Source organism: Prionailurus viverrinus, chromosome E2 (genome assembly GCF_022837055.1).
Source record: "Prionailurus viverrinus isolate Anna chromosome E2, UM_Priviv_1.0, whole genome shotgun sequence".
Taxonomy (NCBI): Eukaryota; Metazoa; Chordata; class Mammalia; order Carnivora; family Felidae; genus Prionailurus; species Prionailurus viverrinus.
In genome coordinates this window covers 27,699,479-27,723,320 of record NC_062575.1, presented here as the reverse complement: position 1 = coordinate 27,723,320, position 23,842 = coordinate 27,699,479, and the positions used below count along the sequence as shown (strand labels likewise).

The 23,842-nt window shown below is 42.5% G+C and overlaps 2 protein-coding genes across 3 annotated transcripts in view; one reads left to right on the top strand and one right to left on the bottom strand.

Moving 5' to 3' along the window:
- Window positions 1–284: 284 nt before the first annotated feature.
- On the bottom strand, window positions 285–14,288 carry PRSS54 (serine protease 54). The gene is given in 7 exon segments (XM_047836403.1): window positions 285–328; window positions 331–823; window positions 4,075–4,206; window positions 4,795–5,053; window positions 10,823–10,994; window positions 14,200–14,248; window positions 14,250–14,288. Coding segments are annotated over 7 exon segments (1,185 nt in total). The 5' UTR covers window positions 14,286–14,288.
- A 722-nt stretch (window positions 14,289–15,010) lies between these two features.
- The window catches only part of GINS3 (GINS complex subunit 3), a 91,367-nt gene continuing 82,535 nt past the window's right edge, over window positions 15,011–23,842 (top strand). For both annotated transcript variants that reach the window (XM_047836400.1, XM_047836399.1), the window contains exon 1: window positions 15,011–15,686. The gene's annotated coding sequence lies outside the window, so the exon portion shown is untranslated. The remainder of the gene's footprint in view (window positions 15,687–23,842) is intronic.

Below are 23,842 nucleotides of genomic sequence, written 5' to 3'. Positions count from 1 at the left end.
CCCCTGGAACGGTTAACACTGAAAGAACCACAGGGCACTCTAATGGTTTGACACTTGTTAGCCCACATTTAGTTCACAAGCACAAATGAAAGTGACCTTCCCGCATGTGGGAGTGGGACAGAGGAGGGAGAGCCAGCCCAGTGTGCACCCTGGGCCTGTCCATGGCAGCCCAGGTGTGCAGCTAGCAAAAACAATCACCATTAAACAGACAGCAAAACAGAATGTGACTGCCCAGCACTCAGCATTCTGAGCTTACTCCTCAGTTGGGAGGGTTAGCTCCTAGACTAGATACCATTGCAAAAGAAAACAAGCACAAAGAAAAACAAGGTAATTCTTGGGGCTGATGTAACCTGTTCTGACCTGAAATAGGCCCTCTACCCTCCCCAGAGTCCCCGCCATAATAATCATAGTACATGGGTTGTATGTCCACAACAGAAGTCCTGCCTAATTCCCTTAACCCTTTCCTCCCAATGTCTGGGCTCTTTCTAGAGCTGTTTGCTGGCAATGAATATACGTCAGCCTTTTTTTGTCCTTGCACGTGTGCTAGGGACCATCCACCTTGGCCCAGCCCGGAATGTTTTCTCTGTGTAACGGTGAAATGTTCTTTGTAGCTGAGTGAAGGCAGCAAATTCTCCCAGTGGTGGAAGGCAGACAGCGGATGGCTGGTTTTCTTAGTCTTGGACGTAATCCAGTCGCCATAGTCTTCCACCTTGAGGTACAGTAAAAAGCCAGGGCATTTCTCACCCCCGTGGGACAAGACTCCTCTCAGCACCCACAGATTCTGTTGCTGTAGCTGGCACATCATGGGGTTTCCAGGGTCCCCCTGTGACAAAGGACAGAAGGCTTCAGGTCTAAGAAAACTCATTTTCTTTTTAAATATATCCTTGTGCAATTTACCGTTTGTTCTAGAAATGTTTTATATTGGTCCTCACTTGAGAGGGGGTAAATTATAGGATACTGTTTCTGATCTAGGCAGCCACCGCCACGAATTCCAACAAGATGGATTTTCCTTTTATCGTGCAGAGTATTTGCAGGCTTCTGCCATTTGCCTTTAGCTTCCTGGTTCGCATTTCATTTTCATGCCCCTTTGACTAAATCCTCACTCTCTCTTGGTTCCTCATTCCTCCAATGTTGACCAGGCTGGGTTCCCGGCTTTTCCACCTGGCAGCTGCCTGGCAGCACATCTGCTCACCAGCCCTGCCCATGCTCTCAGCCTTCCTCTGGGACTCAGGGATTCTACCACACAGACCTTACCTCCTTTTAAGGGAGTGATGAGAAGCTTGGCACGCTTACCTAGATGTGTGACCCCGGAGAGTCACCTAGTTCTCTCTGAGTAAAGTGCAGAACCCTAACAGTGCCTGGCACACAGTACACACTCAAAGAATTAGCTACTATTATCCTGGTAATAGAAAAGGCCATCATTTTATGTGAAAAGCTGAGAAATATGAGAAGAGCAATAAGGCAACTACTAGGTATAATCTACCTTAACTGCCCCAGCCCCAAGCCTCCTCTTAAGGTAATGCCTGACCCCACTCCAAACCCGTGGTCCATCTTGCCCCAAGAAGAGTTGTCATTCAAAGGCTGACCAGCCCCTTCGGCCCACGTGGCCCACCTATGCAGAAGGACTGGGCCAGCACATGGTACTCTTGCTGCCCTGTGCTGCCATGGAGCAGCACATGAGATTTCATCCCAAGGGCTGGCTGGCTCTGCTATGACTGTTGAATGGGCTCACATCTGCACCCTATCATGTCTGCCTGGGGCAGAGACGCTGTCCAGCCAAGCATGGCATGGTCTTCCCTTCTGTCACCAGTTCCAACCCCAATTTGCTTTAACTGTGGTTCCATAGCTGGAGGAAGAAAAATAGTGCAATTTAGGACAAGTAGTTTGATGAATGAATGATTGTATGGAGACCTCCCTGGCTATTGCGTGGTTTTGCAAGTTGCCACTCTGCCCAGGTGTAGAATACATGGCTTTTCCTCTTCCTCATAATGTGTGGGGCCCAACTTCTGAAGCCCAAGCAGCTGAGAGAAGAAGTACCAGGTGCTCCTCTGGAGCAGCCCCACCTCATCTCCTAGGGGAGCAGCCCCAGCTTAAAGGGGCTCTTTTATTGTGTGATCCTTAACCTTAACATTGAACAAAAGCCCTGACAGTTGTGGGGAAAGGAGGGGGGTGGGTTCAGAGTGATTCTGCTTTTGTTGGGTTTCTGGGGACCCACTAGGCAGATATTGGACTTGGGTGGTTTATTCTATATATCTGAAATATGGCTTTGAGGACTTCTGGACACTAGAACACATGTCCGAGAGAAGAAAGCATCCTAGGTATACAAGTCACCATTTATTTGTCTGAGCCAGTTTGCTAGCACAGTTCAAAAACAAAGGACTGACTGCAGGTGTGCTACAGGTAAAAACCAGTCTAAACTTTGCAGGTAGATTTGAAGAGGTGATCATTTAGAGTAGAAGCAGCTTACCATATCCCATTGAATCTAAGATGCTCTTGAAAAATTATTATCTTTTGGAGCACCTGGGTGGCTCAGTTGGTTAAGCCTCCAACTCTTGATTTCGGCTCAGGTTATGATCTCACAGTTCGTGGGATCTAGCCCCCACTTCTGTGCTGTCAGCATGGAGCCTGCTCAGGATTCTGTCTCCCTGTCTCTCTGTCCCTCCCTCGCTCACACTCTCACTCTCTCAAAATAAATAAACTTAAAAAAATTAACATCTTTGGAATGATATGTGTCTTCTAATTGGTTGATATCAGAGTTTAACTGGCAGCATTTTCTCTCCCTTGGTATTCCATACAATAATGGCACATTCCACAACTGATAGCATCTTAGATTTGATGAAATATGGTGCTGGATTGAGGGAATACCTCAATTATCTAACTTAAAAAGTTGTTAGTCTTCCACCTGCTAGAGTCCAGTACAAAGTAGACACTCAATAAATGTTGGATCAACTTTGGAAGGGCAAACATTGTATAATGAAAGGCAGTCCTTCATGCATTTGCAATAAAATTACTTTTAGGAAGAATTGTCCACATATATGTACTCTTCCCCCTTTCTCTAAAATACTTTCCCTATGGGGCGCCTGGGTGGCGCAGTCGGTTAAGCGTCCGACTTCAGCCAGGTCACGATCTCGCGGTCCGTGAGTTCGAGCCCCACGTCAGGCTCTGGGCTGATGGCTCGGAGCCTGGAACCTGTTTCCGATTCTGTGTCTCCCTCTCTCTCTGCCCCTCCCCCGTTCATGCTCTGTCTCTCTCTGTCCCAAAAATAAATAAAAACGTGGAAAAAAAAATTAAAAAAAAAAAATAAAATAAAATACTTTCCCTAGATCATCTGGGGAAAAAAAATTTCCCCATCTGGGAATGCTGAAAGTTACTTTGAAGGAGAGTAGAAATTAGAAATAGTAGAGTGTAGAAATTTTGGAGTAGAGGAGAGAAACCGCCTGGACACCTGGTAGACCCGGGTTCTCATCCTTATTATAACATTTATTAACTGTGTGATCCCTGTAAGCCCCACCTTCTCTGGTGTGGACATGAGGGAGCCTGGACCAGGGACTTGTCAATTCCACACATTTTGCTGAGGTAGTAGGATAGCCACATCTGTACAGCCCTCATCCGATTGGAGGACAGGGCTTCTTACAGAAAAACAAAAAACAAATCAATAACTGATGAGCAATAGCATCAGAGTCTAGATTCCATAGAAGCTAAATACAGTGACCCCACCCTGTAGACATGCTCAAAGTATACATGGTTTGACCCCACCCTGTAGACATGCTCAAAGTATACATGGTTTGGACTCACACTTGCAAACTTTTAGCCAGTGAAAAACCATCTATGACTTAGACATGCTTAATCATGTCACATTGAAAATGGTGACTGTTTAGTCCACCCGGTAGATTTTTATTGAATATCTGCTATCTGCCAAGTACCGTTCACCCCGGAGATAGCCATGGATCCCAAGTGACAGTCCCTGCCAGTCCCTCAAGGAGTTCACTGTGCAATGAGGGAGAGTCCCGAGATTCCCTTGAAGTGACCACTGCTTACTCTCAGCCTTTAGCTTTTACTCCATCATGTTCTTACCAAACAGACAGCATCGGTTTCCTGCTCTATGTGATTGCCACATCCTGTTTTCTTGAGTTTGTGTAAGGGACACATGTTGATGTCTTTCACGGAGATTTTCCTCAGGATACTCATTGTCATGTGATTTCCTGTCTGGACCATGCAACAGAAAGCCAAGAATTATTAATGAGAAGACATTGTCTATGTTAACTACAACTCATGTATCCAGATGGGAATGAGTGGAGAATATTCTGATAAACCCCGTTCTCATAGAAATCAGAAACTGTGTCTGAGTTTTTCTGAACACTACCTTTGTTTTGAACTTGAATGTAAAAATAGAGAACATATTCATCCTTCGTCCACATCTACAGAGAATACATTTCCTTGTTCACTTCCCAAGAATAAAAGAAAAGAAGGATGGCTTGGTCAAGAGGGCAATCAGCTCCTGTTCAGGGAATAATGTCTCCTGACCTCTCCCTTCAGGCTTTGCACTCCCTTCAAGCTGTTTGCTGACTATGTACTTCTAATTTGGGTGTAGAGCTAAAAGAAAAGGGACCAAATGTAAGAATGGCCACAGAAAGGGCAAGCATTGGGAATCTTGACTGATTACATGAGGGTTCCAGCCCAACTCTAGAATCTTGAGCAATGGGAGATATGAAGCGAAACCCTAGAACAGTTCATCCAAGTCACCCCCACTGCTCGCACACACACAGCCTCCTCTAGGAGAAGGAAGGCATTAACTGCAGATGTGGGATTCCATCCTGCCACCCAGCAGTTCTGCAAGGCTGGTGGCATATGCAGCTTTCTGCCAAGGAAGCAGATGGGTCGGACCAGGTTGCTGAACTGCATCGCCGTGTCTGTCTTCAGGAGGGCTATGTTATTGTTCATGGTCTCATTATCAAAATACTCATGGATAATGATGGTGTTGACCGGATACTCTTCATGAGCAATCACTTTGGCATCCATCTTAGCTATACCAACTATGACAATGATGTCCTTCCTAGAGAAAAAGCAAGGGAATCTTTAGAAGCCGAGTCACCATGGAAGCTTCACACTTTCCTTTTCATATTTACTCTTTTGGGGGGTGGGTTGGAACACTCATCCAATTGATTTTTCCTGGGCTAGTTTTTACTTACCCCTTTGGACCCAGTCCCCAGGAAATCTTTTCTGAACTCCTAGACTTGTGTCCTCCTTTGTGAGCCCATAGCATCTTGGCAATTCCTTTACCTTAATGTCATTTGTCCCACCACCCAAAGATAATCTGTTATGACTTATCTTTTTTTCATGCTTTTTCCATAGTTTTTTGGTTTGTTTTTTTTTTGATAGTCATAGTTACACCAAGGATGTAACCTTGACTCTTGATTTTAGCACTTAACATTTTAAAAGAAACATTTTTTCATATTACATACTCTGTAAATACTCTTGAGAGAAATTCCAATTATAATAGCGATGGGGCTCATTTGGTTGTTTTCCCTTTCTCCCCTTGGGGACCACCCAAGGGACTACAGAAATGAGAAACAAATGCTGAAAAACACCATAAAATGAAAAGACACTAGAGAATCCAAACCTCAGAATTAGAGGAAGGGCTGACAACAGCAGTAAAGGACGGCAGAAGCGCAGGGTGTTCTAGATGGTACCTACTCCCACAAAGTCCGGAAAAGCTGGTCAAACACGCTTCTCAGCAAAGAGGTAGAAAGAAAACAAAACAAGCACCAAAATAAAGGCCAAATTGGAAGCTGCAAAAAGGAGAATAAAGAGAACAGAAAATACGGTAAAGGGCACAGGATGGAGGACTGAGAAAAGTGACCAGAATGAAATGGACATTAACAAAGATTTTTAAAGGCGAGAGAGGAGAATGACAAATATGGCAGTCAATGGAGAGTCAGCAGATCACAAAGAAAGTAACCCAAATAAGACAGAAAAAAGATTTCAGGATCCAATTTAAGAACGTTTTCTGGAAATAAGCCTTCGCTCTACAGTTTGGAAGTGTACTCCACACCCTAGGGAAAAAGCGATATAGAATGATCAACATGGAGACATAGCCTTGTCAGCTCCCAACAAGAAACAGATGGCACTCTCAAGGTAAGTTGGGGAAAGTTTAAGTAAGTTGGGGATTCTTTACAATGGTCTTGGAAGGATGTAGGGAAATCACAGAGAATAGTTCAGTACCTGGGTGTCACGTGGCAAATGCAGCTTCCTGCTCAGATAACAACAGGGTGCCATTGTGCCTTTGGGTACTAGAGGGGGGAGGGAGTGGTCAGAGCTGTGGGCAGTGGGTCACTTGGCTGGAGGAGGCAGCCAGTCTACAGTACCCCTCTGGGGAATAAGGACCCTGCCCTTGCCCTCCCCACTTCCTCTGAACTCTTGCCAGTACTCCCCTTGGCCAAACCCAACTGGAACCCAGAAGGTAAGAGTACCATTGGTGTAACCCACACAAGTCAGCCTCCTGGGACCCAGAAGGGTAGAAGAGAGTAGAGAGTAGAAATGGAAGAGATGCCGCATAGCTAGTAAAGTTGATGGACTTCAATAACAAAGGAGGAATCCTTAGGCATCCAAACAAAACCAGATTAAGTCATCTTAAGTTTGGCCATGTAATTTATTGCCTAACCCAAGGAACTTGAGAGAGTGAAAGGGGATGCTTGCAGCAGGACACTAGGATAATAGGTGTAACCAGACCTCTCTCAGGTGCACTGGGATGAGTGATCATGTACCTAGAGAGGAAAAAATCAGAATGGCTTCATACTTCTCTGCAGCAAGATTTAACACCAGAAACCATGGCAGTTGTGGGGGTGGGGGTGGGGGGGGTGTGCAGTGGTAATGCCTATTAAGTCTCCAAAAGAAAGAAGGCATGATCCATGAATTCTACACTTAAGTTGTCATTCAGGCTTAAGGACAGCACATTTGTTAATATCCAAAACCCAAGGAAATATGGTTCTTGGGAGCCCTTTAAGAAACGACATACTTGGAGACAAATTTTAGCCAATTCTAGTGTTGAATGGAGAAAATCCAGCAGTGTTGAATGGAGAAAATCCAGCAAAAGGACTGTCAGTAAGTGTGGAGTTCATTATAACATTGGACTAAAAGCCTTTTTAGAGTTTGGGTTAGAGTCAAAATGTAAACTCTGTCAGTAATCAGATGGTGTAACTAAAGCTATAAAGAAGGTCAGAAGGTAGGTATATATGTCAGTTTCCTCATCTTTTAAAGGAATCTAAACACATTATTTACAGCTAATATGTAAAATAATAAGGATGTGCAAATATGTATGTGAATCAAGGTAAACATTAAAGCACTTATCTATTAAAATTGTGTGGTGGAGGAGAAGGAGGGAAGAAGTAAAAAGATAGGACTTTTGGCACTGACCACAGTAGAGTCTAAAGAGAACAGTCCAGGGGCACCTGGGTGGCTCAGTTGCTTAAGCCTCCGACTTTGGTTTAGGTCACAAACTAAGGGTTTGTGACTTCGAGCCCCGTGTTGGGCTGTGTGCTGACAGTGCAGAGCCTGGAGCCTGCTTTGGATCCTGCATCTTGCTCTCTCTCTGACCCTCCCCAGTTGCAGTCTGTCTCTCTCTCAAAAGTAAACATTAAAAGAAAATAATAATAATAAAGAGGACAGTGCAGAAAGAAACAAAGGATGTTGCTGTCTTCCTTGAAATTATAACTCTAAGGTGAACACCAGAACAAAAACTCAAACTTTCCAAATTTGTCAGAAGAGACATTCAAAACAAAGGCCACATAATGAAAAGAAAAACAAGAAGCCACAAAAGCGGAAAACATAAACTAAAATGAAAACAAGAAGCAAGAGTTTCATTTAGAACATCAATTTAGAGCAGAAGAACATGAAGTAAGACAGAGAGGCTCTTAATGACGAAAAAGAATTAAGTCTATGGCGAAGACCTTGTAGTCATAAGCATCTGCAGCATGTGACATAATGTTCATAAAGGAAATATTCCAGGAAATAGGAGAAAGAGCCAAAGCTTGTTCATGATAGATTTTAACTCACCTCTGTCAACCTAGGACAAAGCAAAGAGATTCCCTCCCCCAATTTTATATATTAAATTGTCCACCAGAGACAGAGAATGAACTTTGAATTTTAACTGTGGGAAACATTCACGTGACTCACATATAGTAGACTGCAGGGGCAACCCCAACAAATTCCTAAACAGATCTAATCATCATGTAGTATAACTCAAAACGAAATAAGGGCAGAAAACAAACAAAACACCCTGAGTATTTGAAAACTCTGTCTTTAATAAAACCCTGAGGCAAAGGGAAAATCAAAACCAAAATAGACCAGATAGGAAATAACAATAATGAAATTTGGAATTTGGCTACCTGGAAAGCCAAATCTCTCTGGAAGGCTAGTGCCAAGATTCAGTCCAATCTGTCCACTCCTGGGTTATTCATGCTACAGTGTATTGCACATGTGTGCAATAATATATGGACAAATATATCTACTTGCAGCAATTTTTGGCACTAGGAAAAGATCAGAAGCAACCCAAATTTCCACTATCAGAGGACCGTGTATTTATGGTAGATCCATCTTGGGATACTGTGCAGCTGATAAATATGGGAGTGAAAAAGAGTGAAAAAGCTGAGTGTAATGCTGTGTCTGGTACACTATCCGTTGTATCAGGGGCTGTTATAGACTGAATTGTGTTGTGCCAAATTTGTTGATGAAGTCCTAGCCCCAGGTGTGGCTGTATTTGGACACAGGGCCTTTAAGGATGTTATTAAGATTAAATGAGGTCTTAAGGGTAGGGCCCTAACCCAACAGGACTAGCGTCCTTGCGAGAGGAGGAAGAGACATCAGAAGTGCACACCCCGAGGAAAGGCCATGTGAGGACACTGCAAGAAGGCAGCCATCTCCAAGCCAAAGAGAGAGTCCTCAGAAGAAACCAGTCCTGCCGACACCTTGATCTTGGACTTCTGGCTTCCAAAAGGTGAGAAATAAATTTCTGTTGTCTACGTCACCCTGTGTGTAATATTTTGTCAGGGCAGTCCTAGCAGATTAATACAAGGGGGAAAGAAAAATCTCTCTCTGTCAATAGATACAAGAATCAATATAGCTAGACCTATAGATATATAGATATCCATAAGTGCATTGAGTAATTAAGGAAGAATATTTAAGAAACTGATGGTAGAATATGGTTTAAGGGAGGAAGTTAGTGTCTGAAGGCCAGGGAATCTTTTGGTTCCTTCTGAACATTATACTGTGTACATGTATTTTAATTTAAATGCATGCATTTTCAGGGGTTTCTGGGTGGCTCAGTCCATTGAGTGTCCACCTCTTGATTTTAGCTCAGGTCATGATCCCAGGGTCGTGGGATGGAGCCCCATATCAGGCTTCATGCTGAGCATGGAAGCTGCTTAATTAAGATTCTGTCTCAGGGCGCCTGGGTGGCGCAGTTGGTTAAGCATCCGACTTCAGCCAGGTCACGATCTCGCGGTCCGGGAGTTCGAGCCCCGTGTCGGGCTCTGGGCTGATGGCTCAGAGCCTGGAGCCTGTTTCCGATTCTGTGTCTCCCTCTCTCTCTGCCCCTCCCCCGTTCATGCTCTGTCTCTCTCTGTCCCAAAAATAAAATAAAAACGTTGAAAAAAAAAAAAAAGATTCTGCCTCTTACTCTCTCCCTCTGCCCCTCTCCTCCACTTGTGCTCTCTCTCTCTCTCTAAAATATAAATAAATAAGTAAATAAATAAATAAAAAACTATTTTCAAATAAAAATATAAGTTATAGGTTTAAAAATTCAGCATCTCCACCATATTCTATCAAGTGTTTATACTATTACTTATTTGGGCAATTATAGTAATTATAATCTCTTCCCCCATACTCTGTATGTGTGTGTGTGTGTGTGTGTGTGTGTGTGTGTGTGTGTGTGTGCGTGTATATATATATGGCATATAAATAGTATATATAGAGATATATAATAATTATATATACTATTTATATACTATATATTATATGCTATACATATATGAATGAGTAACCATAATTTATTTATCCATGATAATTGGACATTACATTTCGAGTGTTTTGTGTGTGTTTAACCACCCTATGAACAACTTTGTGCATAAAACTTTTCCAGTGGTTGAAATTATTTCATTAATGTCCACTCTCAAAAGTGAAATCTTTGGGTCAAAAAGTAAAATGTTTTACAAAAAAATTATTCCTTTAATAACATTTGAGGTGTTTTTTTTTTTCCTGGTTTACAAGAATGTATAAATTTACCACATAGAATTTGGAGAATACAAAGAAATTCAAAGAAGAAAACAGAAATCAGGTGCATTCTGAGCATTCAGAGATAAGTGCTTGTAAAGTGTTTGCGTATTTCCTTCAAGTCTTTTCTCTATGCACATATATTTGTGGCAGTCACGTTGTCAGGTTCAAGGTTAAGTGTTTTAAGGTACGGGCTCCTAACAATTCACTTAACAAGCTTAGAGTAAAGACCTCTAGTACCTCTAGTACCAGGGGTCAGTGCCTGTGTTGCAGTAAAATGGGAACAGATGTCCTTCCCGTGGAGGATGGAAGAACAATCATTTCACCTTGTGGGTGTGCAGTCCCCACAGCAGAGAACACACTGGACAGCATGACTTTGGCAACTGGTGATTCCAGGACCCCAAGAGTCATGGCAGGGCAAGCGCCAAGCTAGTAAAAAGCCCTCTTGCCCTGTCACCAGGAATCTACCTTCCAGGTCTCCCCAGGCTAAGCCGGAAAGGGTCCCTCCACCTCCACCCCAGGGAGCTGTGTAGGCCCCAAAGGCACGGGTACTGGCCTGTTCTGCAAGGCAGATGCGATGCTGATGATCCAGAACTCACTGAGGATGCTGCCAAAAGCCAGGTGAGTGTACTGGGAATCCTGCAGCGACACCACCCACGGGAATTCCTGGTCTTTGACCAGACCCTCCTCGGAAGTTTCCACAACACTGGTTTTCTGGATGCCACAACCTGCAGAGAGGGTGTGTGGGGGCCTCACTGTTGGGGCAAGGAGTTGGCGGCCTGAGGCCACCACCACTGCGTCACACCTCAAGACACCTTCCCCACTCCTCCTGGCTCTCCATCTTGGTCACCACGAACTCCACTACCCACATTTCTTTTCCTGGTGGGTCATTTTCTCCATAAAAGATGCTTGATGGCATCTTTGAATCTAAAAATAACCCCTTAGGCTACCGATAATCCCTCTCCTCTATTGGGCACTTAGCAGTGCACTCGAGGCAGTATCGGAAAGCAGTTCTCAAAGCGTGGTCTGGGACCTTTGGAAGTCCTCAGATTAAAATGGTTAAAACAGGTTAAAACTGTTTTCATAAGAATACTAAGACAGTGTTTGCTTTCTCACCCTCATTCTCTCATTCTTGTGCAGTGGAATTTTCCAGAGGCTACGTGATGTCATCACTGTGACGGCTACCAGCGTGTGTGAACCTGTATATTCTTGTGTTTTAAAAATTTCTCAGTTTTTAATTTCTAATATAGTAAATATGGAAAGATATAGCTTCACAGCAAAAGTTATTTGGGGGCCCTCCATAATTTTTAAGAGTGTCAAAAAGTTGGAGCACTGCTGATATGTACTACTTCCTGTAACTCCTCCAACAGATGCGGAGGTGGACATTGTCATTCTCCACGTGTGGCTGAGAGAATGGAGTTTTAGAGCTGGTAAGAACTTGTCCAGGTTACACAGCTGGTAGGTACAGGGCTGGATTTCAAACTCCATACACCTTCAACCCCTCACAGTCTCTGTTCCAGCCACATTTCACATTCTCAAATTTGCCCTTGCTTTTCCCTGTCTGGGCAGTTTGGCATGTGTGGCTCCCCCGTGTTTGTTTTGCTTGCAAGTGTATCCCTATGGGCTAGTATAGTGCATAGTTAGTGCTCAGTAAGTCATTTGGTGAATGAACAAAAGCATTTTGCTTTACCAATCACTCCCTGAAGTCCAGTCATCAAGGGGTTAAAAGGTCCCACCAGGTTGAGGCTGATTCTGGCCCATTCAGGCCTGCTTGGCCTTTGCCTTTCCAGGCCCTCAAGTGAGTTGCCTCCAATTGGGCAGTCTCTTGGGTCTGGACATTTGTTTCAAATGAGAGTAAAATGTTGACTAATGTTTTAAATAAACATTCTCCCCCTGCCTGTCCTGGTTTCACCCAAGATGCTGTATTGCTCTGTACTGAAAAATAAGTCCTTATTCATAGAATCATGGAAAGTGTAAGAATGATAGAGCAGGAAGGACCCTTGAAACTCAAAGCCCCAGACTGAGTGAGCTGAGCCTCCTACTTTGCAGGCAACATTATGGGATGGCGTACACATGGGGTGTTTTGCTCTCTGTGGCTGCTGACTCCCTCCCTGTCCTGACAGTCCTCATGGCCAGGGGTGCCTATCTCATCCTCAGTACTCAGAGTGGAGGGCAGGGATTCTCAACCTAGCTGCACATTTCATCCACCTGCTGGCCATCCACCTGCTGTCCCCCCCTGGGGACAGGACCTGGGCACTGGCATTTTAAAAAGCCTCCCCAGGTAGTTTCTAATGTGTATTCAGCTTTGAGACCTACTAGTGTTTTGGGAAGGTTCTGGATGCAGTGTCCCAGATACTGTTGGCCCCTGTGCCGTGAGACCTGGGAAAAGCCACTTTACCTCTCTGGACCTTAGTTTCCTCTTTTGAAATGTGGGGTAACACACCTCTTGGAGTCATAAAGATCATGTAAGGTGAGATTATGGGAAGGTGCTTTGCAAACTGTATCCTCATGACTGATAATGCTAATGGATGATTTCTTTCTTTCTTTCTTTCTTTTTTTTTTTTAATGTAAGCCACTACTCTAGTTGCTGTTTATAAATCCCAAACCACAAGTACCTAGTACATGTTTCTGAATCAGTGGTCCTTGGGGCGCCTGGGTCACTCAGTCGGTTAAGCATCCAACTCTGTATTTGGGCTCAAGTCACGATCTCACGGTTTGTGAATTCAAGCCCTGCATCAGGCTCTGCCCTTACAGTGCAGAGCCTGCTTGCAATTCTCTCTTCCTCTCTCTCTGCCCCTCCCCAACTCGTGCTTTCTCTCTCTCTCAAAATAAACTTAAAAAAAATAAATTGGTGGTCCTGGATGATAGGTGTCACATGGTGGGCACAACTAGCCAACTATTGGTCAGATAATTGGTGGCTCTGTTATCAGCCATTTATTCAATTCATGGAACGTTGGCAATCTATAGTGAACAAGGCATTAACCATTGTTACCCAAATCAACAAGAACCTACAGGTAGGTGATGACTTTTGCTTTCTCAAAGCTCTAGTTGGCTAGTTTATAAAACCCTTGGAAGGTCCAGGATATAAGGAGGAAATCTGAGCTAAAGATGAAATGTTTGCCCTGGGTCACTTGCCTGAAGCTATTTAAGAGGGAGGAGAGACCCTTTCTGTCTTGTGGGTATCCCTTGGTCTCTCTGGGGCTGCAAGGAGGTGGAGTAGGCTAGGAAAGTAGGGGGTTCTCCCTTTGGTGTGTGCTGTGGCGGTGTTAGATGCTCTGTCCTGTCTCCCATCTAACTCCAGGAAGATTGGACAGAGCCAGCTAGGGTGGCAGCTAGATGGAACAGAGCTTGCTGTCCCCTCTCAACCTGCCTCTTCCTAGGATGGAATCTTAGTTCTGGATGACCTGGAGGTCAGGGAAGGACTGAGTCCCAAGCAGGCTCCAAGGTACCTTCTTGCTCCTGAGACCAGGAACCATCAGTTTAATGATACTTGGGGGGTTAATGATAAAAGATTTATTTGAAACCACAATGCTTAGGTAGAAACAAGGGGAGGGCCTGGGTTCTGAGTACACCAGATACACCATAGGCCTCCACCTGGGCATGGGGAGGACATCCCCCACCTGATGGTGCCTGGTGGGGTTTCTGAGTGGGCTTTTCCATAGTCTGAGGTTTACTTTCCTAATGGCACTCTCACCCAAGGATCAGCTCTGCCATCAGACTGCTGAAGCCAGTTTCCTGCATCCATGGCCCATGTTCCCTTTCTTTGCCTGATTCCCACCGCCAACACCTGCTGTCCGAGCAGAGCACTGCCAGTCCTCTTCCCCCTGAGTCCCTCTCTGGACTTTAAGGGCCATGTACAGGATTCCTGGACAGTTCCCCCTGCCATGTCACACAAGCTGCTGACATTGTCATGGAAAAGAGAAGCACACTCACTGGCAGAAGAGTGGGAGACATAGAGCAGTACTAAGAGCATCCGTCTCATCTCTGCCATCCCCAAAGTGAACTGCAGCAGACACCATGGGCAGCTGTGAAAACACAATATCCAGTGGCACAGGCTTTTCCTCTCGTCCCTAAAGCGGCAATCCCCCCACCGCGTCAGAGGCCCTGCCTCTTTCCTTTCCCCTGACAAAGCCTTCAAAACGTGGGAAACAGACCTGTCACGTCCCAATTGCTTGGTTCCGTGCAGTGAAGGGCTCAGGGACCAGCTGCCCAGCACCGATATTGTTAGGATTGGGAAGATGGCCCACAGAGAGGAGGCAGCCCCTGTGTGTCAGTTTTCTCCTCGATCCAGCCAGGGTCCCCAGGCTTCCCAGAGAGTTGGGTCTCAGAAGAGGGTTGGTTTTTGACTCATGGAATCTGACCCCTTTCTTAACTCTGTAGCCATAAAATGCTGCTGAAAGTAAAAGCAGGGTTTACTGCAAGCCCACCCCTGGCTTTGCCCATCCTGCCACACTCAGCTGGCTTCAATGATGCTGGGATTTCTTTTCACTGCTGACCACTTATACTTTTACATCATAACCGCCCAGTTTGTAGCTCTGTTCATTTGTGCAATAACCGGACAAGGCAGACAGTATCACTGTCCCCATTTTACAGATTCAGAAACTGACATTCACACACAGAAACCTGCCCCAGGTCACACAGCTGCCAAGTGGTGGAGCTGGAATTTGAACTGGGGTCTGTCTGAGTTCAAGGCCCACACGTGTCTCCCCACCCACCATACCATCAGCCCCACTCTTGCCTCAAACTGTGCACAATAGCCGTTCTCAGTCACCATGTTCCGCTCATGACACTGGATGTTTCTTGTTGTCAGGATGGCTCTCAGAGTCTTCTGTGAACTGCTACTGCCAAAGGAGAAATGAACTCACTCTGACCTTACACAGCAGAGCTCAACAGAGGGATTCCTTCTACCACCTTGGGAAGAATGTTCCATTGTGGCATCACAGTTACCATGGTATCACCAAGCAAATGTCTAGACATGGAGACCTAGGAGGAGCCAGGATGAAAAGCCTGACTGTTTCCTAAACTTGGCAAGGCTATTCTGGAAGCCTGGCTTTCCCCAAGTCTGGCCGAGAAGACATCCTTTTTGCTAGATCACAAAGCCTTGTCCCATTGCAGCCGTGGTCTGTCTACTTCCTCAGCACCCGCCCTGTGTCTACACAACTTTGTCAGACTGGATGGAGGAAGCCCACGACTAAACTGAGTCTGGTTTTTCCAATCCCTATAAGCATTCTTACATTCTCAGTGTGGTTTCCTGGAGCCCAGTTTTCCCTAGCCCTTTGGCTTGACGGTCCCAGCGAAGCCACCAGACTGTCGGCTCTGCCAAACCATAGGGTCAGATGGGATCTGCACTCCAGCCACTGTTAGCAGCTTTGGTTTCAGCACAAATGGCAGGACTCAAGAGAGCTGTTGACAACATTGTGGTAAGAGAAGTGTTGACAACGTTTCATTAGATAGAATCAGAGTGCTCACAGGCTGCTGGCTCAGTCGCATGAAAGATATTTATTGGATGGGTAGATGAGTGGCTGGTGGAAGCAAAGATCACTGGATAGAAAGTAAAGCGTGACTCAGAAAGGAGTCGCCATTTCCTTCCCCTCGAGATTCCCCTGATGGCCTATGTGCCTCACAATCATCCATCATCTTTAACACTGAGCAGGCTTTGGCTTCTGCTGGGAGAACAGAATGGGAAAGATTTTTGGCAGTGTGAGAAATGGGAGTTGACCCTTCAGTCTGTTCGCGATGTCAATTTGACATCGTCAGCGTCAAAACACTTTCACGTGTATTTTCTCGTTCACAATTCACAATCACCCGGCCAAGATGAAGGAATTACTTGAGCTTTCCCAATGGGAACGTGGTGGCTCAGAGTGGGGAAAGTCACTGGAAAGCACATCTGGAAAGTAGCAGGGGCAGGACTCAAGCCCAGATCCTTCCAACTCTAGGGTGGTGAGCCATGCCCAAGTTGGTATTTCTCGGGCTGGACCCTGTGCTGCCTGATAAAGTACCAAAGCAGAAGTGCTGATTAGCGCAAAGCCAGGCATTGCTCTTTAAAAGTGGGGATGCTGGGGGGGGGGGGGGGTGCCTGGGTGGCTCACTTGGTTAACCATCTGACTCTTTATCTCAGTTCAGGTCTTGATCTCAGGGTCATGAGTTCAAGCCCCACACTGGGTTCCATGCTGGGCATGGAGCCTACGTTAAAAAAAAAAAAAAAAAAGTGGGGATTCTGAGGGTAATGCACAAGACCCTAACTCTCCCTAATTCCTCTTTAATTCCTACATGAAAAGAAGCCACGGGGAGACCACCAGAAACACCCACTCTTAACAGGAACGATCTAGCATAATTTTATAATACTAAGAAAGGCTCAGAATCCTGCCAGGGGCCCAGGAGACATTGTGAACAGAAGGCCTCAAATCTTCAGCCTCTCTGGGTTACTTAATGCAGACCATCAGCTTTTGGTAACTTTTAAAGGACCCATCACGATTTTGTAAATAATTATTTAATTCTTTAAGGTTAATAATAACAATGGTAATAATAGTTTTATATCTTGGAGAGGAAATTCATTTGCAACTTTACACCAAGGGCTACATATCCAGGATTGTGACAGCATGAAACATATGTAGTTTCTCAGCGGGTCACTTTCTATTTTTACTCTTTATTTTTATTAAGTTAGAAAATCCTAACTCGGGGCGCCTGGGTGGCGCAGTCGGTTAAGCGTCCGACTTCAGCCAGGTCATGATCTCGCGGTCCGTGAGTTCGAGCCCCGCGTCGGGCTCTGGGCTGATGGCTCAGAGCCTGGAGCCTGTTTCCGATTCTGTGTCTCCCTCTCTCTCTGCCCCTCCCCCTTTCATGCTCTGTCTCTCTCTGTCCAAAAAATAAAGAAACGTTAAAAAAAAAAAGTTTAAAAAAAAAAGAAAATCCTAACTCTCAGTTAAAGGACATCTGAAATTGCAGCAAGTTCTCAAAACTGGCAGATAGTTCTGGATATTCAGATTGACTGTGGACTCCAAAATCATGGAGAGATTTTTTTCACTCTGCTGATGACTGCTCTCAGTTACTCATGGGCCATCGTGCTTGAAACCTGGAGTGTTGAAAATTTCTCCTGAGGAGTTTGAAAGTTTCATCCTGGGGGATAGTGATGGTTGAATTTCTAAATCACTTAGTTGCTTTTCCCTCTGGAAAATATTTCTTCATGTTCTGTTTCAGTTTTGGAAAAGGATGTTTAAACATGCCAATAAGCTTTACTGCATTTCAAAATCTCTTCTTGGATGCAATTAACAGAACAAAAAAAAAATCAAGTACTGCTTCATTTACATGTCATACATTTTCCAAGTGTTGCCTGCTACTGATCAATGGTTTGTTGAACTGTTGAGTAAAATGTCTGCTAGCCCAAATATATCATAGTTATTGTGCACTGCATACTACGACTTTGATACTGATGCAACATCTTACAGAGCCCTCTGAACAGGAATTTTGTCAATAGTTCATACTACATTTTCTTTGAATTGCTTTTCATTACTATCGACACTCACTGAAAGCTTCTCAGCTGTGGTATCACATCTACTCTGAAGAGTACAAGTCTGAATCAGGTTTTTGCCATTTAGATATCTTCTCCACTTAGCAAAAAACATTCAGGAATTTCTTGGAAAGCATTATAATGCCCTCATTCTGGAAAAAATATATATTTATAATTTACTTACAAAGAGGTAATCATGCTTGATTGAAAATGACAAAAATGTTTTAATGGTTTCATTATCATCAGATATCTATGTTGGACTTACAGGTTTTTCCTTAGATAGATCATCCATAGAATGTTTTTATTTTCCTAAAAGTGCTTAAAACAAAATGTCATGTTTATCATATTCTTGACTCCTAAAGAAAGAGCTTGTGTGCAAGAGTTTTTCAATCTTTATCTAAATGAAATGCATTTCATTAGCCATTGTCCCCTGAAAGTCAAATTACCCAATCAATAATCTTTGAATTGGCTGATAATGAACATTTGCACCACATATAGCTATATTTATTAATACAAATTTCCCCAATGAAAAAAAATTCCATTTTAAGTTATTCAGTTTAAAAGAAACATCTAGGAAATTTATTTCTTTATATCATCTGACTTACAACACAAGAGCTAAAACATTACCATTATCTTGTGCCTACCTCCATGTTCAACCCTCTCTTTCATTCTTGCTCTTTGTTTAACAAGTTTATCCATAGATATGTATGCCTAAACTACTGCTTAAGGTTCTCTAGAGTGTGTGTACTTAGGAATAGGATTGCTAGGTCAGAGAATGTGTTAAGATATACCTCGCTCTAAAGGTAATCCTAAATTGTTTTCCAAGATGGTTGAACCAATTTACATTCCTACCAGCAATGTAAGGTGATCCTGCTGACTCATGAATGTCCTCTCCAACACTTATTACTATCAGCCTTAATTTTCGGTTAGTCTAATGGATATAAAATGATACCTCATTGCTAAATTGTGTTTCCCTAATTACTAGTAAGGTTAAAGATAAGTTTTCTCACGTGTTTGTCACCTGCTTGAGTTAATGTTTATGTTGTTTGTCCTTTTTTTCCTGTTGGGTTGCTTGCCTTTTTCTTACTGAGATGAAGGAATTCTTAATACATTCTGAATGTTCACTATGTGTATTGTGAATATTTTCTACTAGTTTCTGGCCTGTGTTTTCTATTTTAATTTCTTACTGAGATGAAGGAATTCTTAATACATTCTGAATGTTGTTCACTATGTGTATTGTGAATATCTTCTACCAATTTCTGGCCTGTGTTTTCTATTTTAATTTCTTTATGATGTTTTCATATAAACAGAGGTCTTAATTTTAGTTTTGTTTTTTTTTTTAATTTTTTTTTCAACGTTTATTTATTTTTGGGACAGAGAGAGACAGAGCATGAACGGGGGAGGGGCAGAGAGAGAGAGGGAGACACAGAATCGGAAACAGGCTCCAAGCTCTGAGCCATCAGCCCAGAGCCTGACGCGGGGCTCGAACTCCCGCACCGCGAGATCGTGACCTGGCTGAAGTCGGACGCTTAACCGACTGCGCCACCCAGGCGCCCCTTAATTTTAGTTTTAATGATGCCAAATGTATTAATATTATATTGTTAGGGCTGTTTTGTGTCTTGTTTAAGAAACCTTTCTCTAGGGGTGCCTGGGTGGCTCAGTCGGTTAAGGCGTCTGACTTCAGCTCAGGTCATGATCTCACAGTTTGTGAGTTCAAGCCCCACATTGGGTTCTGTGCTGACAGCTCGGAGCCTGGAGCCTGCTTCAGATTCTTTGTCTCCCTCTCTCCCTGCTCCACCCCCGCTCATGTTCTGTCTCTCTCTGTCTCTAAAAAATGAATAAACGTTAAAAAAAATTAAAAAAAAAAAAGAAACCTTTCTCTAGATCCACATCAGTGATCTATTCTACTATATTATCTTCTTAAATCTTTAAAGTTTTGTTATGGGGGGTGCCTGGGTGGCTCAGGGTGTTGAGCGTCTGACTTCAACTCAGGTCACCATCTCACACTCTGTAAGTTAGAGCCCCGCGTCGGGCTCTGTGTTGATGGCTCAGAGCCTGGAGTCTGCTTCAGATTCTGTGTCTCCCTCTCTCTCTGCCCCTCCCCTGCTCCTGCTCTCTCTCTGTCTCAAAAATAAATAGAAACATTTTTTAAAAATTAAAAAAAAAAGTTTTGTTTTGACACATAAGTCCTCACCTCAATCTGGAATTTTTTTTTTTTTTTTGTGCATGGTATGGGTCCACTCTTTCCCACATGGATAGCTTCATTTCTCCACAGGTCTCCAGTATGAGCTCGGATGTACATGTGCCTGGGACTGTTCTGAGATCTCTCTCCTGTCACACTGGTCACCTTATCTATTTCCTTGTGTCAATTCCATGCAATCTCAAGTGTTACAGCTTTGCAAAGTCTTACTGTTTAGTAAGGCAAGTGGTCCCACATAATTCTTTTTCTTTAGGAATGTCTTAACTATCCTTGGCCTTTGTACTTTTATGTAGTTTAGAATCAACTTGGCACTGCCACCAAAAACAAACAAACGAAGCCTTCAAAGATTTGGATTATGGGGCGCCTGGGTGGTGCAGTCAGTTAAGCGTCCGACTTCAGCCAGGTCACGATCTCGCGGTCCGTGAGTTCGAGCCCCGCGTCGGGCTCTGGGCTGATGGCTCAGAGCCTGGAGCCTGTTTCCGATTCTGTGTCTCCCTCTCTCTCTGCCCCTCCCCCGTTCGTGCTCTGTCTCTCTCTGTCCCAAAAATAAATAAACGTTAAAAAAAAAAAAAGATTTGGATTAGAATTGCATTATATCAATAGTTCAATTCGTGGCTACATTAACATCTGTATATTATTGACTCTTCTTATCCATGAGCATAATGTGTCTCTCAATTTAATTAGGTCGCCTTTAAGATTTTTCAATATAATTTTATGATCTGCCCCATAAAGGTCTTGTACATCTTTTGATAGAATTTATTCCTAAGCATCTTATACTTTTTGGTTGCAATTAAATGATGTCTTCTTTTATTATGCTTTTTAACCATTTCTTACTAAACCACTTAGAATTTGTAAAAAATTATTGTTAGAATCTTTTGGGTTTTCTATGTAAAGAATCCTATCACCTGTTAATAATGACAGTGTTGGGGCGCCTGGGTGGCTCAGTCAATTAAGTGTCTGACTTCAGCTCAGGCCATGATCTCACGGCTAATGAGTTCAAGCCCCACCTCGGGCTCTGTGCTGACAGCTCAGAGCCTGGAGCCTGCTACGGATTCTGTGTTTCCCTCTCTGTCTGCCTCTCCCCTGCTCATGCTCTGTCTCTCTCTCTCTCTCTCTCTCTCTCAAAAATAAACATTAAAAATTAAAAAAAAATAATGACAGATTTTTTTATGACTTTTATTTCTTTTTCCTGTCTTACAGCCCTGGCTAAGACCTCCAGTATAATGTTGAATAGGATCCGTAAAAGCGGGCATCCTTGTCTTGGTCTAAGGGAAGGTTTCTAACACTTTCTCATATAGAATAATATATGATCTAGATTGCTAACTAGATTTCCTTAATTAGGTTAAGGAATCCCCTTCTATTTCTATGGGTTTTTTTGTTTTACTCAAAACTTGGGGTTGAATTTTGTCAAATGATTTTTTTGGCATTAAGATAATCATGGTTCTTCTTTAATTTGTGAACATGATTAATGAAACTAACAGAGTTTCTCAAATTAAGCTACTCTTGAATTTCAGGGATTAATGTTTTATCATCTAATATACCACTATTCATTACTGTTTGGTATAGGGGTTTTGTTATCAATGTTTGTGAATTAGATTGGCTTATAATTTTCTTCTCTTGTATGCTCCTTGTTAGTTTTACTGGCCTTGTGGCATTAGTTGGGGAGATGGAAATGGTCTGTTATCTGAATGTTTGCAAAACTCATCTGAAAACTATCTGGGCCTGGTGGTTATTTTGTGGGGAAATTTCTAACAGCTGCTTAATTTATTTTTATTTTTAGTGTTTCTAAGACTATCCACTGTTTATCTTGAGGCAGATTTGGTAATTGTTTTTCTAGGAACTTTTCCATTTCATTTTCAAATGTATTGGCATAGGGATTATAGTACTATCTCTGAAAATCTCCATTTTAAAATTTAGCATTCTTTTTTTCATTCCCAGTATTGTTTACTTATGCCTCTATTCTTTTCAGTTTCTCCAGAGTTCCAATTTGTATTTTCAGGATAAACTTTTGTCTTTGTTGATCATCCTTTGTTTTGTTTTTTGTTTGGTTGGTTGGCTTTTGTATCTTTGTAACTTTATCTTACAGCTTATTACTAGTAGCTTTTTTTTTTTATTACCAGTACTAGTACTGCTTTATTACTTTGTGTCATTATTTTCTAGTTATTATTCTCTGCCTTTATATTTATTATCTGTTTCTTCTACTTTATCTGGGTCTATTTTGTGTTCTTTTTCTAAAATTTAAACTGGACATTTAGCTCATTAATTTTTCCCTCTCTTTTCTAAAATAAACCTTTAAAGCTATTAATTCCTGTTAAGTTTCACTTTCTTGGCAAGCCTTAAGTTTTGATATATTGGTCCTTCCTTATCATTCAGTTCTAATTATTTTTACATTTCCATTATGATGTGTTTTATTCTTGAACTATTTAGAAGTGTGTTTTTAAATTTCCAAATGTGTAATTAGTTTTATTTAACTTTTAATACCCACTTCTAACCCAATTGGTTAGAGGATATCTGTGTAATACTGATTCTTCAAACCCTCCACAAATTTCTTTGTGGCCTAGTATGTAATAAGAAATTTTCTAACTGTTCCATGTTTGCTTCAGGAAAATGTATAGTGTCTATACCTATCAATTAACCTTAAGCTTGTTGATTGTTCTATTCTTATCTTCTGTATCTTCTTGATTTTTTGTCTGCTTGACCTATCAGTGATTAAGAAAGGTGACTCCTGGGGCACCTGGGTGGCTCAGTCAGTTAAGCATCTGACTCTTGATTTCTGCTCAGGTCATGATCTCACAGTTCTTAAGATTGAGCCCTGCATCCAGCTCTGCACTGACAATGTGGAGCCTGCTTGACATTCTCTCCCTCTCTCTCTGTCCCTTCCTGATTGTGCTATCTCTCAAAATAAATAAATGAAAACTTTTTTTAAAAAAAGAAGAAAGGTGCCTCCTGTTATAATGGTGAATTTAACAATTTCTCCCTACAGTTGTAGCAATTTTTGCCTTATATGTTTTGAGGCTATTTTATTAGATATACAAATTTAGATTGCCATATCTTCCTGGTAAATTGATCTATAGTTGATTATCATTATTCTATGTAATTATGTTCTTTAAAGTGTGGCAAACACTGACTTAACAAATACTGAACCATTGCTCCTAGAGAAAATACAGGGTTAGGTTCCTATGAGTTTCTGGTCATAACATTTTTATCAATACATAATCTCGTTTTATGTGCACTTCTGTCTAAAGGCGTCTCATTTAATATATGTTGTTGATTCATGAACATTGAACTCATGGCCAACAACACTGTAACTCATACCTGAATGAAGCTTATATAATATGTATATTTTCTCCATAAGGCACATTACTGCATCCTTGTGTGTAGGAACACTAGACTGAACTTGAGCAGTATGGCTGGGGGACATTTTAAACAGCAAAATCACCAGTGAAAAGCACAAAAATGCTAAAGACGTGGCATTATGTAGATGGCAAAAAGGACACTTGGTTATAGGATGTGCTGAAGCAAGAATGCAGAGTGTCACCTTGTTCAACCTCAGCTGGGAACGTGTGCATTGAATGACTCAATTTTTTTTGTCATTCCGCCTGTCTGCAAATGACTACAAAGATCTGCAAGTATTGACTTTAGAGTTAAAATAAATTTTAATGAGTAGGCAAATTTGCAATATGGGATCTATGAATAATGTGGATCAACCATATGATTTCTATCCTTAAAAATACCTTTTGTCTTAAAGCTTACCTGATATGAAAATAACTATGTCTGCTTATTATTTGTAGATATTTCCTTTTCCATGCTTTTTACTTTTGAACTTTCTGTATCCTTATGCTTTATATATATTTCTTGTAAACAATACA